The 15,121-nt window shown below is 33.0% G+C and overlaps 1 protein-coding gene across 1 annotated transcript in view; it reads left to right on the top strand.

Moving 5' to 3' along the window:
• The window catches only part of LOC143078774 (uncharacterized), a 73,987-nt gene that overhangs the window by 19,795 nt on the left and 39,071 nt on the right, over positions 1-15,121 (top strand). Inside the window, exon 4 of the mRNA XM_076253736.1 lies at positions 13,217-13,278. Within this exon, the coding sequence (XP_076109851.1) occupies positions 13,217-13,278 (62 nt within the window). The remainder of the gene's footprint in view (positions 1-13,216; positions 13,279-15,121) is intronic.

The following is a 15,121-nucleotide window of genomic DNA, read 5'->3' on the forward strand; positions in this document are numbered from 1 at the left end:
GAAGTAAAATAGCATTTCAGAGTCCCTTATTTCTTTCAAATTTTGCTTATGTTGAAGATATCTGTTGTATATACAGGTACTGGTCTCAGAAAAAATAATTTCCTATATACCTTAATGTTATATAAAGGTATATAGGAGAACAATTCTGAGACAAGTGCCTGTGGTTGTATAGTACACTTTTATCTCAATTAAAAGGTCATATTAATCATAAATAAAATTTCGTTAATTTTCTTGGGTAGCTGGGTGACACATGTACTTATGTATGAATGGCATTTTAAAGAATGGAAATAGCAAGAATTCAGACAAGCAAAATAATTTAATGACCAGGATATAAGTTAAATCATGTATTTGTTTGTAGCCGATTGTAAATCAGAAAAATAATAAGATGTGGTATGATTGCCAATGAGATGACTATTCACCATGGACCAAAATGACGTAGTAGGTGTTGTATACTTTTTCCTTCCAATGTCCCAGACAATTCGCTAAATGTATTTCTATTTCCATTTTCGTAGATGATTCTGAAATGCATGTTGAAAAATCTAAACTTACTAATGGGAATACTATTAGAAAATGCAGGAAAACAAGGAACTGGAATGTTGAACTCTTTGCCTGATGTCTAGATTTATAAACTTTGACTCAATTCTGTGCTCCAATTAAGTTCTTATTCTATAAAGGGATATCATATTGATAGATGTATGACCCATCGATCAGTAACAAATGACCCAGAATGAAAAACTTAATGTGTTAAAGTCATGCAACATTTAATATAAATAGCAATACATGATATTAAGATCATCATTAATTAGATAGTATCACACCTCTTGTGGCTTAGTGTATGAAAACGGATGGGTCGTATTTGTTTTCTTGTCATTTGTATAAAAAATTAATTTAGTAGACCTTGATTTCGCCCATTAATTGTGATCTGATAATGAGAATAAGGTGAAATTGTTTGTTTTTGTCATTAGGGTATTGGGATAAATGTTTTTGTATAAATGAATTAGTGATTCTTGAAGATAAGCTAGAAAAACAAGTCATGTATGTGTTCTTCACATGAAAGCCATTACAATAATAATAGGAAAAAAGAAAGGATAACTAATACAGTTAAAGTAAAAGTGAGATAAACATGAAAGAGACAGCAATTAAACAACACAAAGAAACCCTAACATTTTAGTGTCCATAGACAATTGACAAGTTTCTACTCGACTATGTCAAGCTCTTAATTGTCCTGAACATAGAAATCTGGCAATAAACTTGGGTTGGGATCCCGCTAACATGTTTAACCCCGCCACATTATTTATGTATGTGCCTGTCCCAAGTCAGGAGCCTGTAATTCAGTGGTTGTCGTTTGTTTATGTGTTACATATTTGTTTTTCGTTCATTTTTAGCTCACCTGGCCCAAAGGGCCAAGTGAGCTTTTCTCAGCACTTGGCGTCCGGCGTCCGTCGTCCGTCGTCTGTCGTCCGTCGTCTGTCGTCCGTCGTCGTCTGGCGTCGTTAACTTTTACAAAAATCTTCTCCTCTGAAACTACTGGGCCAAATTTAACCAAACTTGGCCACAATCATCATTGGGGTATCTAGTTTAAAAAATGTGTCCGGTGACCCGGTCAACCAACCAAGATGGCCGCCATGGCTAAAAATAGAACATAGGGGTAAAATGCAGTTTTTGGCTTATAACTCAAAAACCAAAGCATTTAGAGCAAATCTGACATGGGGTAAAATTGTTCATCAGGTCAAGATCTATCTGCCCTGAAATTTTCAGATGAATCGGACAACCCGTTGTTGGGTTGCTGCCCCTGAATTGGTAATTTTAAGGAAATTTTACTGTTTTTGGTTATTATCTTGAATATTATTATAGATAGAGATAAACTGTAAACAGCAATAATGTTCAGCAAAGTAAGATTTACAAATAAGTCAACCTGACCCAAATGGTCAGTTGACCCCTTTAGGAGTTATTGCCCTTTATAGTCAATTTTTAACCATTTTTCGTAAATCTTAGTTATCTTTTAGAAAAATCTTCTCCTCTGAAACTACTGGGCCAAATTAAACCAAACTTGGCCACAATCATCATTGGGGTATCTAGTTTAAAAAATGTGTCCGGTGACCCGGCCAACTAAGCAAGATGGCCACCACGGCTAAAAATAGAACATAGGGGTAAAATGCAGTTTTTGGCTTATAACTCAAAAACCAAAGCATTTAGAGCAAATCTGACAGCGGAAAAATTGTTCATCAGGTCAACATCTATATGCCCTGAAATTTTCAGATGAATCGGACATTCCGTTGTTGGGTTGCTGCTCCTGAAATGGTAATTTTAAGGAAATTTTGCTGTTTTTGGTTATTATCTTGAATATTATTATAGATAGAGATAAACTGTAGACAGCAATAATGTTCAGCAAAGTAAGATCTACAAATAAGTCAACATGACCAAAATGGTCAGTTGACCACTTTAGGAGTTATTGCCCTTTATAGTCAATTTTTAACCATTTTTCGTAAATCTTAGTAATCTTTTACAAAAATCTTCTACTCTGAAACTACTGGGCCAAATTTAACCAAACTTGGCCATAATCATCATTGGGGTATCTTGTTTAAAAAATGTGTCCGGTGACCCGGCCAACCAACCAAGATGGCCGCCATGGCTAAAAATAGAACATAGGGATAAAATGCAGTTTTTGGCTTATAACTCAAAAACCAAAGCATTTAGAGCAAATCTGACAGGTAGTAAAATTGTTGATCAGGTCAAGATCTGTCTGCCCTGGAATTTTCAGATGAATCGGATAATCGGTTGTTGGGTTGTTGCCCCTGAAATGGTAATTTTAAGGAAATTTTGCTGTTTTTGGTTATTATCTTGAATATTATTATAGATAGAGATACTGTAAAAAGCAATAATGTTCAGCAAAGTAAGATCTACAAATAAGTCAACATGACCAAAATGGTCAGTTGACCACTTTAGGAGTTATTGCCCTTTATAGTCAATTTTTAACCATTTTTCGTAAATCTTAGTTATCTTTTAGAAAAATCTTCTCCTCTGAAACTACTAGGCCAAATTTAACCAAACTTAGCCATAATCATCATTGGGGTATTTTGTTAAAAAAATGTGTCCGGTAACTCGGCCAACAAACCAAGATGGCCGCCATGGCTAAAAATAGAACATGGGGGTAAAATGCAGTTTTTGGCTTATAACTCAAAAACCAAAGCATTAAGAGCAAATCTGACAGGGAGTAAAATTGTTGATCAGGTCACGATCTATCTGCCCTGGAATTTTCAGATGAATTGGATAATCGGTTGTTAGGTTGCTGCCCCTGAATTGGTAATTTTGAGGAAATTTGCTGTTTTTTTGTTATTATCTTGAATATTATTATAGATAGAGATAAACTGTAAACAGCAATAATGTACAGCAAAGTAAGAACTAAAAATAAGCCAGTATGACCAAAATAGTCAATTGACCCCCTAAGGAGTTATTACCCTTCATAGTCAATTTTTAACAATTTTCTTAAAATTTGAAGATTTTCAATAACATTTTCCACAGAAAGTACTGTTATAGATAGAGATAATTGTAAGCAGCAAGAATGTTTAGTAAAGTAAGATCTACAAACACATCACCATCACCAAAACACAATTTTGTCATGAATCCATCTGTGTCCATTGTTTAATATTCACATAGACCAAGGTGAGCGACACAGGCTCTTTAGAGCCTCTAGTTTTACATAAATAAGGCCATTAGTTTTCTCGTTTGAATTGTTTTACATTGTCTTATCAGGGCCTTTTATAGCTGACTATGCGGTATGGGCTTTGCTCATTGTTGAAGGCCGTACGGTGACCTATAGTTGTTAATGTCTGTGTCATTTTGGTCTTTTGTGGATAGTTGTCTCATTGGCAATCATACAACATCTTCTTTTTTTATATTAACAGCTCTTTAAAAAAAGCATATAAAAGATTAAAAAATCATGCTTTAACAAAATTTTCTCAATGACGATATGGGCTCTCTGCACCCTCTTAGACCACACCTTATATCAGTCTTAAAGTATATAACTAAAGAATTATTCTCAGTATTATGGGGTTACTTTTATAAAAAAAAATGAACTTAAGGGAAAAAAATGTTTTTTGTAAACAAAAATTACTGTAATTTCCAAATCTGCCATTGAAATACACCTGGTTTATAACTTTGTAATGTGTTCATCTTTTCACAAAAAGTAAATATAGATGTTGATTATATCAGTAGATTGATTTATGTGGAATCTGTACAGAATACCACCTATCCCTTCTAATAAAAGTGGATTTCAAAATAGAAATATCATGTAACAATTAACACCTTTATGTACAGGTGCTACAAATCAAAACTTTGATCAAACATCTGATATCTATTACCAGCTATAGTATAACATCAAATATAACTTAGCTGTTTATGACTGACAGACCTTTTAACCCATCATCAGACTATACAACATCATCATCACCTTATAATACTGATGAAAGTTGAGACAATTATATTAATAGATGTGATAAGGGCCAACATTAAAGTCAATCTCTGGTGATACAATAAATAAATAATTTTATTACTGTCGTTTAATGGTGCATTTTATAGATATATGTAGCTCCTGAGTAGTGCTTAATAAAATTGAAGCTTAAACAAGGGTCTGAACTCACCCTGAAGCATGAATCATAGCAGCTTCAGTGGCTGGTCACATCTACCTTTACAGATAATCAGATTGTAGTTGTTTCCTTGTTGAATAAATTTATTACATGACATTGGTGCTTACCAATTGAATATTTTGAAATCATGACAATTTGTCTTCTGAGTTTTGTCCAAGACTGGTCAAATGTCAATAGGGGTAAAACTTTGCATCACATTTCCCTTTAACGATAACATGAAAAGACATTAGACATGTAGAATTATACAAATCAGCACATAGTATTGGTACCATTTGTAACCCCCTAAAACTGAAAAATATTCCTAGCATGTACTACTAGAAAAAAATAGCGTCCTCAAAATAATTATAGGGTCACAAGAACAAAAAAGCGTCTCTAATCCATTATGGGGAGATCAATGTGTAGGTAACATTTTGTGCCCCCACCAGTTTGTGACAGGAACATACAGGTTATCCATGCTATTCCATCAATCTTTCTGAAATCAAACATTTGTCCCGAATCTTTTCATTTTGCCTGAAGTTACTTACATCAAATATTTGTTCCAAATCTTTCCTTTTGCCTGAAGATAATATAGTTGACCTGAATTTTGATACAATAGTGTCAAATGATGACATAATTATAGGTCAAATTCTTGTCACAAACAACTAATTGACAAAATTTTTGTAGAATTGTGGTTTTACAACTTTATTGAACACATTTATATTTTTTTTGCCAACATGTAATAATAATATGTTTTAGATAATTATTTATTTAAATAGAAAAGGGTCATATTTTTGTTTTACAATAAATTGATTTGAACATTGTTTTTCCATAAACTGTAGTAATCTGTGGTTAGCAAAAGCTTGTATGTACAAATTGATACGTTTGTAGATGTATGATGCTACAAAAAACTTACCTAGTTTTCCTAGGTATAAATGTAGTAAAAACATCAGGCAAATAGGAGAATATTCTGTCCTTCACTTCTTTTATAGTTTACACGCTTTTTGAAGTATAATTTGGAAATGTAGATCTATATTTTCCTAATTTATTTTTAAAAAGTACAAAGATATACGAAGAAAAAAAAAAAGAAGAAAACTCTATACAAGGAAGTAACGTGAAAGTAGACATTAAATTGGTCAGGCTAAATAAAGAAAAAAATGTTTGAATTCAATGTAAGGAAAAAGGAAAGAAATGGCAGGAAATGCTATGCCATCGACAAAAAATAATGAATGGTCTTATTTAAAAATAGTATCAATACTCTTACTGATCTCCATCTTGATGCCATTAATTTATTATGACTAAATACTAATTATAGTAATGGGCAAAATAGTGATGCATTTTTTGTACATGAAATATTGAACAGATTAATGGTGATCCATCTTTGATGAAGCTGTTTAAGTTTGCTTTGAACAGGGTTATAATAGTATGCAGCATGTTTGTAGGATCTTTTGTACTGAAAAGGAGGTTGAAGTGACCTATTTTTGTTGAGTTTGTTACAGATTCACTCAAAATTTTTAGTTTTCCAGTCTGTATGAAATCCTACCTTTATTTTATGTTCTTCCATGAGTGTTTCCCTACAGGGTTTAAGTGTGGTGGTGCTCCATTATATTTATTTAGACCTGGTCACCAATCATTTCAAATTTAAAATTTCATGTTACTATATATATAAAATTATAAACCCCAGAGTCATTCTTCAAAATTCATCATCAGCTCCCTCTAAGTCATCCCCATCTCAAAAAGAATTCTATTCCTTGTACACCTCATCTTACACTCTCTTTAGAACTTCAATCTGTATAAAAGACTATCTGTGAATGAAATGCAGTATAATTATAGAATAATGCAAGAACATTTATACTCTCATTGTTTTTTGAAAATTCAGTTCATGCAACAAGTTTTCACATGTTTAATGTGTTGCTTAGTTCTTATCAAGTGATCTCCTCAAGATGACAAATTCATCTTCAGTAGAGGTCAATGCTTCATTAACCTGGAATCTTCATCAAGTCATTACGATCTTAGATGTGAGAAATAAATGGAAGAGATAAGACATGGAAAAGAGGTTTTTTTTAACCATTTATAGCATAAACTTTTCATATTTGAACCAATTTCCTTGTACCCGTCAGATTTATCAGTCAAAGCTGTTTCAAAATTATTTTTTTTTTAAATGTTTTTTGACAATTCAGTGGTTGTCATTTGTTTAAGTGTTACATATTTCTTTTTCTTTCATTTTTAGCTCACCTGGCCCGAAGGGCCAAGTGAGCTTTTCTCATCACTTGGTGTCCGTCGTCCGTCGTCTGTCGTCGTCGTCGTCGTCGTCCGTCGTCGTTAACTTTTACAAAAATCTTCTCCTCTGAAACTACTGGGCCAAATTAAACTAAACTTGGCCACAATCATCATTGGGGTATCTAGTTTAAAAAATGTGTGGCGTGACCCGGCTAACCAACCAAGATGGCCGCCATGGCTAAAAATAGAACATAGGGGTAAAATGCAGTTTTCGGCTTATAACTCAAAAACCAAAGCATTTAGAGCAAATCTGACAGGGGTAAAATTGTTTATCAGGTCAAGATCTATCTGCCCTGAAATTTTCAGATGAATCCGACAACCCGTTGTTGTTGGGTTGCTGCCCCTGAATTGGTGATTTTAGGGAATTTTTGCTGTTTTTGGTTATTATCTTGAATATTATTATAGATAGAGATAAACTGTAAACAGCAATAATGTTCAGCAAAGTAAGATTTACAAATAAGTCAACATGACCAAAATGGTCAGTTGACCCCTTTAGGAGTTATTGCCCTTTATAGTCAATTTTTAACCATTTTTCGTAAATCTTAGTAATCTTTTACAAAAATCTTCTCCTCTGAAACTACTGGGCCAAATTAATCAAAACTTGGCCACAATCATCATTGGGGTATCTAGTTTAAAAAATGTGTCCGGTGACCCGGTCAACCAACCAAGATGGCCGCCATGGCCAAAAATAGAACATAGGGGTAAAATGCAGTATTTGGCTTATAACTCAAAAACCAAAGCATTTAGAGCAAATCTGACATTGGTAAAATTGTTTATCAGGTCAAGATCTATTTGTCCTTAAATTTTCAGATATATTGGACAACCCGTTGTTGGGTTGCTGCCCCTGAATTGATAATTTTAAGGAAATTTTGCTGTTTTTAGCTCACCTGGCCCGAAGGGCCAAGTGAGCTATTCCCATCACTTTGCGTCCGGCGTCCGTCGTCGTCGTCCGTCGTTGTCCGTCGTCGTTAACTTTTACAAAAATCTTCTCCTCTGAAACTACTGGGCCAAATCAAACCAAACTTGGCCACAATCATCATTGGGGTATCTAGTTTAAAAAATGTGTGGCGTGACCCGGTCAACCAACCAAGATGGCCGCCACGGCTAAAAATAGAACATAGGGGTAAAATGCAGTTTTTGGCTTATAACTCAAAAACCAAAGCATTTAGAGCAAATCTGACGTGGGGTAAAAATGTTTATCAGGTCAAGATCTATCTGCCCTGAAATTTTCAGATGAATCGGTCAATCGGTTGTTGGGTTACTGCCCCTGAATTGGTAATTTTGAGGAAATTTTGCTGTTTTTAAAGCAATTGCTTTTATGCCGTCGCGTATGGCCATCTTTGTGACCCAGATCAGAGACTCCGCCCAGATCAAGCCATAGTATTTTGTTTAACAGGCTCCTGGTCAGTCATTCTTTAACACCTATGTATGTTTTCTAATGCAATACATAGCTTGAAACTTTAAAAAAAAGTTAGTGGATTTAAGAAGTTTTAGAATATGTTCTTGTAGATGTATTTTTGTATTTAAAGGGTCAACCGTTTGACTATCAAATAACATAGAAGTCCGAGTGAAAAAAAAGTACATTTTTATAAATGCGATTCCGTTTTCCGCCGTTCGTACGATGTTTCAACAAAATATGGATTCATTTCAGTTGTTGATTTAGTATTGAAAATTTAACTGAATTATCTCCTAATAAATACGGTTTTTTATGTTTAATTTGTGTTTCTTTAAGAGGTCAGGTGCTCTTGTTCATTCATAAAATTATCGTTCATTCATACATTTATCGTAAAATCAAAATCACTACACAGGTTAATGCGTAGTGTCAAATTATTACCTGTAATCTAAAAATAGACAAATTTTATTGCGCAAATAATTTAGCGGAACGAAACCCTTGTTGAAAACACATAACAATAAGTTCGTTTTCCTTTTCTGTCAAAACTCCGTAATATTTATCGATCACCTTACTAATGAAATGGACCCGTCCAAACGTAGTAGATGCCAAGTCGGTCCAGATCAAGAGATATTTACAATTTGGACTTTTCTAGTTTATTAATACATAGATTGAAAAAAAGTACGTCTTTTTAAATATCATGATCAAAACTGGGTTTGCATAACAAATGTCAGATGAAACCATTATCCTCGTCTTTTCAGTGAACAAGTCTACTACGTTTGTTGACACTCGACGGTCCACCGTGTTAGCAATTTTATTTCACATGTTTTCGAAATATTGAAGATCATTTTTCGCAATGTTTCCTGAAAATTGATAAATATCAAAGCAACGTAGAGCTGTTTGTTCTTGTTCGTATAATAAAATTGAGAATGGAAATGGGGAATTTGTCAAAGAGACAACAACCCGACCATAGAAAAACATACAACAGCAGAATTAAGGTCACCAACAGGTCTTCAATGCAGCAAAAAATTCCCGCACCCGGTGGCGTCCTTCAGCTGGCCCCTATACAATATATATACTAGTTCAGTGATAACGATTTAATGTCATGTTTGTCTGTGATGACCCCCCTTTTCGGGATTGCAAGAGAATTGTAGTTATCTCGTACCCACATGCACTTGTTTCAATCCATAGGAAGGTCGACTATCCATATAAAACTATTTATATGGATAATCGACCTTCCTATGGATAGAAACAAGTGCCTGTGCTTGTACCGCATCAGAAGGACACATATCAACTGAGCAATAATGTTTGGAACTTAGTTTTAAAAATGATGACAAAGTAACATTATGAAAATATTTTTATTAAGCTGAAATATACATTTATTCTTTACATGTTTATGTCTTGTAAGATATTTTATTTCTTTCCCGTTTTTTAACATTTGCGTCTGGAAAGTTGAAATGTTTTAACTTAATCATTTGTGTTAATGGTTAAATATAAATTAATAATGAAAATTGTTAAAATTAAATCAATAAAGGAAATTATTGCCAAGGAAGTTACAAACACTACCAGGGGATAATCCATGATGATTTCTTTTTGAGTTATATGTTTCAGCACATGTATATTTGACCCCAACTTTAGCCTGGTAAACGTGTTGTCTCCTTGTGAAATATAAAACATATTAAAAATGACTTTCTGCTAAAGTCTTTTATTTATATAAAGTTAAAACCTTCTTACTTTTAACTAGACAACACTCATGTCAGGTTTAATTCTTGTATATATGTGGATGAAAAATAAAAGTCCCCAAACATTAACATGGCAGCAATTGCTTTTACAGCCTTTAAGGCTTTGATTGGTTATTATCTTGAATATTATTATAGATAGAGATAAACTGTAAAAAGCAATAATGTTCAGCAAAGTAAGATCTAAAGATCTACAAATAAGTCAACATGACCAAAATGGTCAGTTGACCCGTGTAGGAGTTATTGCCCTTTATAGTCAATTTTTAACCATTTTTTGTAAATTAAAGTAATCTTTTACAAAAATCTTCTCCTCTGAAACTACTGGGCCAAATTAATCCAAACTTGGCCACAATCATCTTTGGGGTATCTAGTTTAAAAAATGTGTGGCGTGACCTGGTCAACCAACTAAGATGGCCGCCACAGCTAAAAATAGAACATAGGGGTAAAATGCAGTTTTTGGCTTATAACTATGAAACCAAAGCATTTAGATCAAATCTGACAAGAAGTTAAATTGTTAATCAAGTCAATATCTATCTGCCCTGAAATTTTCAGTTGAATCAGTCAACCCGTTGTTGGGTTGCTGCCCCTGAATTGGTAATTTTGAGGAAATTTTGCTGTTTTTGGTTATTATCTTGAATATTATTATAGATAGAGATAAACTGTAAACAGCAATAATGTTCATCAAAGTAAGATCTACAAAAAGGTCAACATGACGAAAATGGTCAGTTGACCCGTTTAGGAGTTATTGCCCTTTATAGTAAATTTTTAACCATTTTTCGTAAGTTAAAGTAATCTTTTACAAAAATCTTCTCCTCTGAAACTACTGGGCCAAACTAATCCAAACTTGGCCACAATCATCTTTGGGGTATTTAGTTTAAAAAATGTGTGGCATGACTTGGTCAACCAACTAAGATGGCGGCCACAGCTAAAAATAAAACATAGGGGTAAAATGCAGTTTTTGGCTTATAACTATGAAACCAAAGCATTTAGAGCAAATCTGACAAGAAGTTAATTTGTTAATCAAGTCAATATCTATCTGCCCTGAATTTTTCAGATGAATTGGACAACTGGTTGTTGGGTTGCTGCCCTCCAAATGGTAATTTTTATAGAAATTTTGCCGTTTTTGGTTATCTTGAATACTATTATAGATAGCGATAAACTGTAAACAGCAATAATGTTCAGCAAAGTAAGATCTACAAATAAGTCAACATGACCTTAATGGTCAATTGACCCCTTAAGGAGTTATTGCCCTTTATAGTCAATTTTTAACAATTTTCATTAATTTGGTAAATTTATGTAAATTTTTACCAAATATAGTTCTCTGTTACTAATGGGCAAAGTTCATTGTAGATAATATTGTAAGAAGCAAAATCGTTCAGAAAGTAAGAACTTCAAACACATCACCATCACCAAAATACAATTTTGTCATGAATCCATTTGTGTCCTTTGTTTAATATGCACATAGACCAAGGTGAGCGACACAGGCTCTTTAGAGCCTCTAGTTGGTTATTATCTTGAATATTATTATAGATAGAGATAAACTGTAAAAAGCAATAAATGTCAGCAAAGTAAGATCTACAAATAAGTCAACATGACCGAAATGGTCAGTTGACCCCTTTAGGAGTTATTGCCCTTTATAGTCAATTTTTAACCATTTTTCGTAAATCTTAGTAATCTTTTACAATAATCTTCTCCTCTGAAACTACTGGGCCAAGTTCATTATAGATAGAGATAATTGTAAGCAGCAAGAATGTTCAGTAAAGTAAGATGTACAAACACATCACCATCACCAAAACAAAATTTTGTCATGAATCCATCTGCGTCCTTTGTTTAATATTCACATAGACCAATGTGAGCGACACAGGCTCTTTAGAGCCTCTAGTTTTATTTAAATAAGGCCATTTGTTTTCTTGTTTGAATTGTTTTACAATTGTCATATTGTGGTCTTTATAGCTGACTATGTGGTATGGGCCTTGCTCATTGTTGAAGGCCGTACAGTGACCTATGGTTGTTAATGTCTGTGTCATTTTTGTCTCTTGTGGACAGTTGTCTCATTGGCAATCATACCACATCTTCTTTTTTATAAAACAGCTTGATTCAGATAACTTAACATAAGATTTTCATATTCTCAGTTGATCAATTTGAGCATCTGGCATTTTTTTAAAAGTTCTTCTTTAGAATTGACCGCTTGCATGGAAATTTGCCTAACAGAAACGTGTAAAATTTCCAGAATTGTTTCAAAAGTTTGATTTATAGACTACACAGTGACACAATCATATTTCATGATACATAAGTTTATATTAAGTCTTTTTTATCAGCAAGATTATGTTTTATGACAAGGTGCCCTGAAAAGCTATATCTCATTTCCTGTGAAATATCTTTTAAAATCGGCAACTTTACAGAACAACATCAGATTTTTTTTCTCTTAAAACTTTTTGATGGAGATAAATGAAACTACAGAATGTTTGATGTTTTTCTTAATTAACTTTGTCTTTGAAATCAGTTTTTATTGATTGTGTGAATTGTGCTAAGTAAGCAGTATTTAAAATATGTGTAAAAACATTCCTTGCATTATAAATGGATGCAGGGTTAAATGGCAAAATATGAAATTGAATATATCTCAAATTATTTTAACGATTTCATCTCAATTGCAAAATAAGCAAAATTAACCCCTGATGAAAGTATACAACTTTACAGAAAGTACAGCAACCATACATTTATATACGACTTTCCTTCCAAATAACATTTTCTTGACCAAAAAGGTCACATGTTAGCATCACAAGTGTTGTCCAAAATGGCGACGGCCTATTTGTTTATTGACGCTACCGATCTTTGATTATATTGTAGTATATATAAGTATTAAATTCAGTCAGAATAGATATTCTTTAACTCTGATATGCAAGCTTCCTGAAAACCCATATATTTATTGACTTAAAGGTAGCTTTACTGGGGAAAATGTGTTCAAAGACGAAAATTATTTTTTATCACTTGATTGAAAATGCCTGAAGGCATTGTTCTGACTGGCTAAGTCGATGCCTTGAAGCATCATTAACCTTGAAAAGGATAAAATCTTTATTATTTAAGTCCTGTAGAAGGACTTATAATATAAAAATAGCACCCAAAGGAATATTTTTTCTTAAAACAGTCAACAAGATTAGTTTTATTTAAGGTATTTTATATTTCAGAACTGATGCTAAAGGACCAAGAGGGACAGGGTTTAAATTTATTGTTACAGCATTTAGTGAAGGTAGGTGTAGTAATTAACAGAACAAGGATCACACATACATGTATTTAATGTTCATTGATGCTTTGATATGCTAATTTATGGGACGTATGATGGTATACCATAATATTGGTCTGTCCATCATCAACACTTAGGACAACAATTAAAAACGCTTTCACCAATTTTCATGAAACTTTGATGAATATTTATATCTATTGATGCTTGCTCCTTTTGAAATTTTATGAATTTTGAATTTACATTATTAACATGGGAATTTGCATTTTTATGCCCTCACAGCTGTTTAGGGGGCATTAATTTATAACCATGTCTGTCCATACATCAGTACCACAGATCAAGTACAAGTTTGTATAGGGTATATACTTTATTCATAAAAAAGGGGGATTTCACAATAGCAGTTTGGGTTTAAACACTTTATATAATTTAAACAGCTATAAAAAGAAAATAATGCCGACTACACATGTTTACAGATGAGCATAATTTACTGTTAAATAAATCAGTTATTAACAGATTAGCAATTGCTTTTGTTTGTTTTGGAAACACTTGTACATGCTTACATTATGTATGATTGACAAATTTATTACAAGTAAAAAGAAGCTGGTTATCATTGATTTATATATATGTCTCTGAGGCTTATCATAAATAATAAGTTTGACATGGTTTACCGCTTTACCTGAATTTATTGGTTCACCTGAATTTATCGTGTGGTGAAAAACTCTTATTTGAATACTGGTGTCCTGTTTGTGTTTGCTGGTTTCCTATAGATCTGGCTAGTTTGGAGTGCATGGAAAACTTATTGAAATTTTTAAGTCTGAACACTGTAATTTGTCTTCTATCTAATGTTTACAATTTCAGTGCCATTGCTAGGAAAATCTCAAAATGAATCAATCCAAACTCATGTATAAGACTTTTCTAATTTTGAAGAGATGAGTGTAGAAATTCTTTTGTTGATTTAATCAGAAGAGAAGTGTACATTGCCATTGGTATTAAATGAGGCGGTATCAGGGCTCAAGCTAGCAGGTGACTGGGACAATAAAGTCATTTTCCCTTCTGTCACTTTGCTTTGCCTGACCGTCAAAAACAAAATCTAGTAGCCCTGTTGTTCACAATACTTACTAGCTGTCGCTTTCTTCATCAGCAATATTCAATATTTACCAAGTCGTTGAAACAGAAATTTTTCATTTAAGAGATCTGGTGGTATAATATATTTTACTGCTTAATACAGTTCGACAAATAAAACTATCAACATTGTTTTTAAGCTTCATTTTACTATATGGCTTAGGTCTTGAAATCTTCATTGTTTGATCTTCAAAGCAAAGAAAGGAAATCCTGAAATATATACTGATAGTAATGAACATAATAAAAGTTAAAGAACGTTACTCATCCAATAATGAAATTTATGTTATATTTTCATGATGGCAATGTTTTATTATTAGAAAAGCCCACTTTACTGATATCTTGTGAATTTTAATAGACTGTTTATAAGGTAGATGGTTGACTTCCTAATGCATTACATGTGACTATAAACAAATTCATTACCAGAAATACAATAAAATCAGTTAATTATGGAACATAGAACATAAAATGCAAATTAAACACTTTCACATTTAACCCTCATTTCAAATAATGTTTACTACTAAAAAGAACATTTGCTGGGGGTAAAACATTTTCAGATGTACATCAATCTTATGATGATAGAGAATCTTTGCTGCAGTGCTTTAGTTCTCTATTTATTCATTGAGACTTTGAGTTTTGCACTACATTATAACAGTTCAATAGAGTACACAGAAAAGTTCAAAGTGTTGAAGTTATTAAGAGGTGATATGGAAATGGGGAAAGACTGAAAAGA

Source organism: Mytilus galloprovincialis, chromosome 6 (genome assembly GCF_965363235.1).
Source record: "Mytilus galloprovincialis chromosome 6, xbMytGall1.hap1.1, whole genome shotgun sequence".
Classification (NCBI taxonomy): Eukaryota; Metazoa; Mollusca; class Bivalvia; order Mytilida; family Mytilidae; genus Mytilus; species Mytilus galloprovincialis.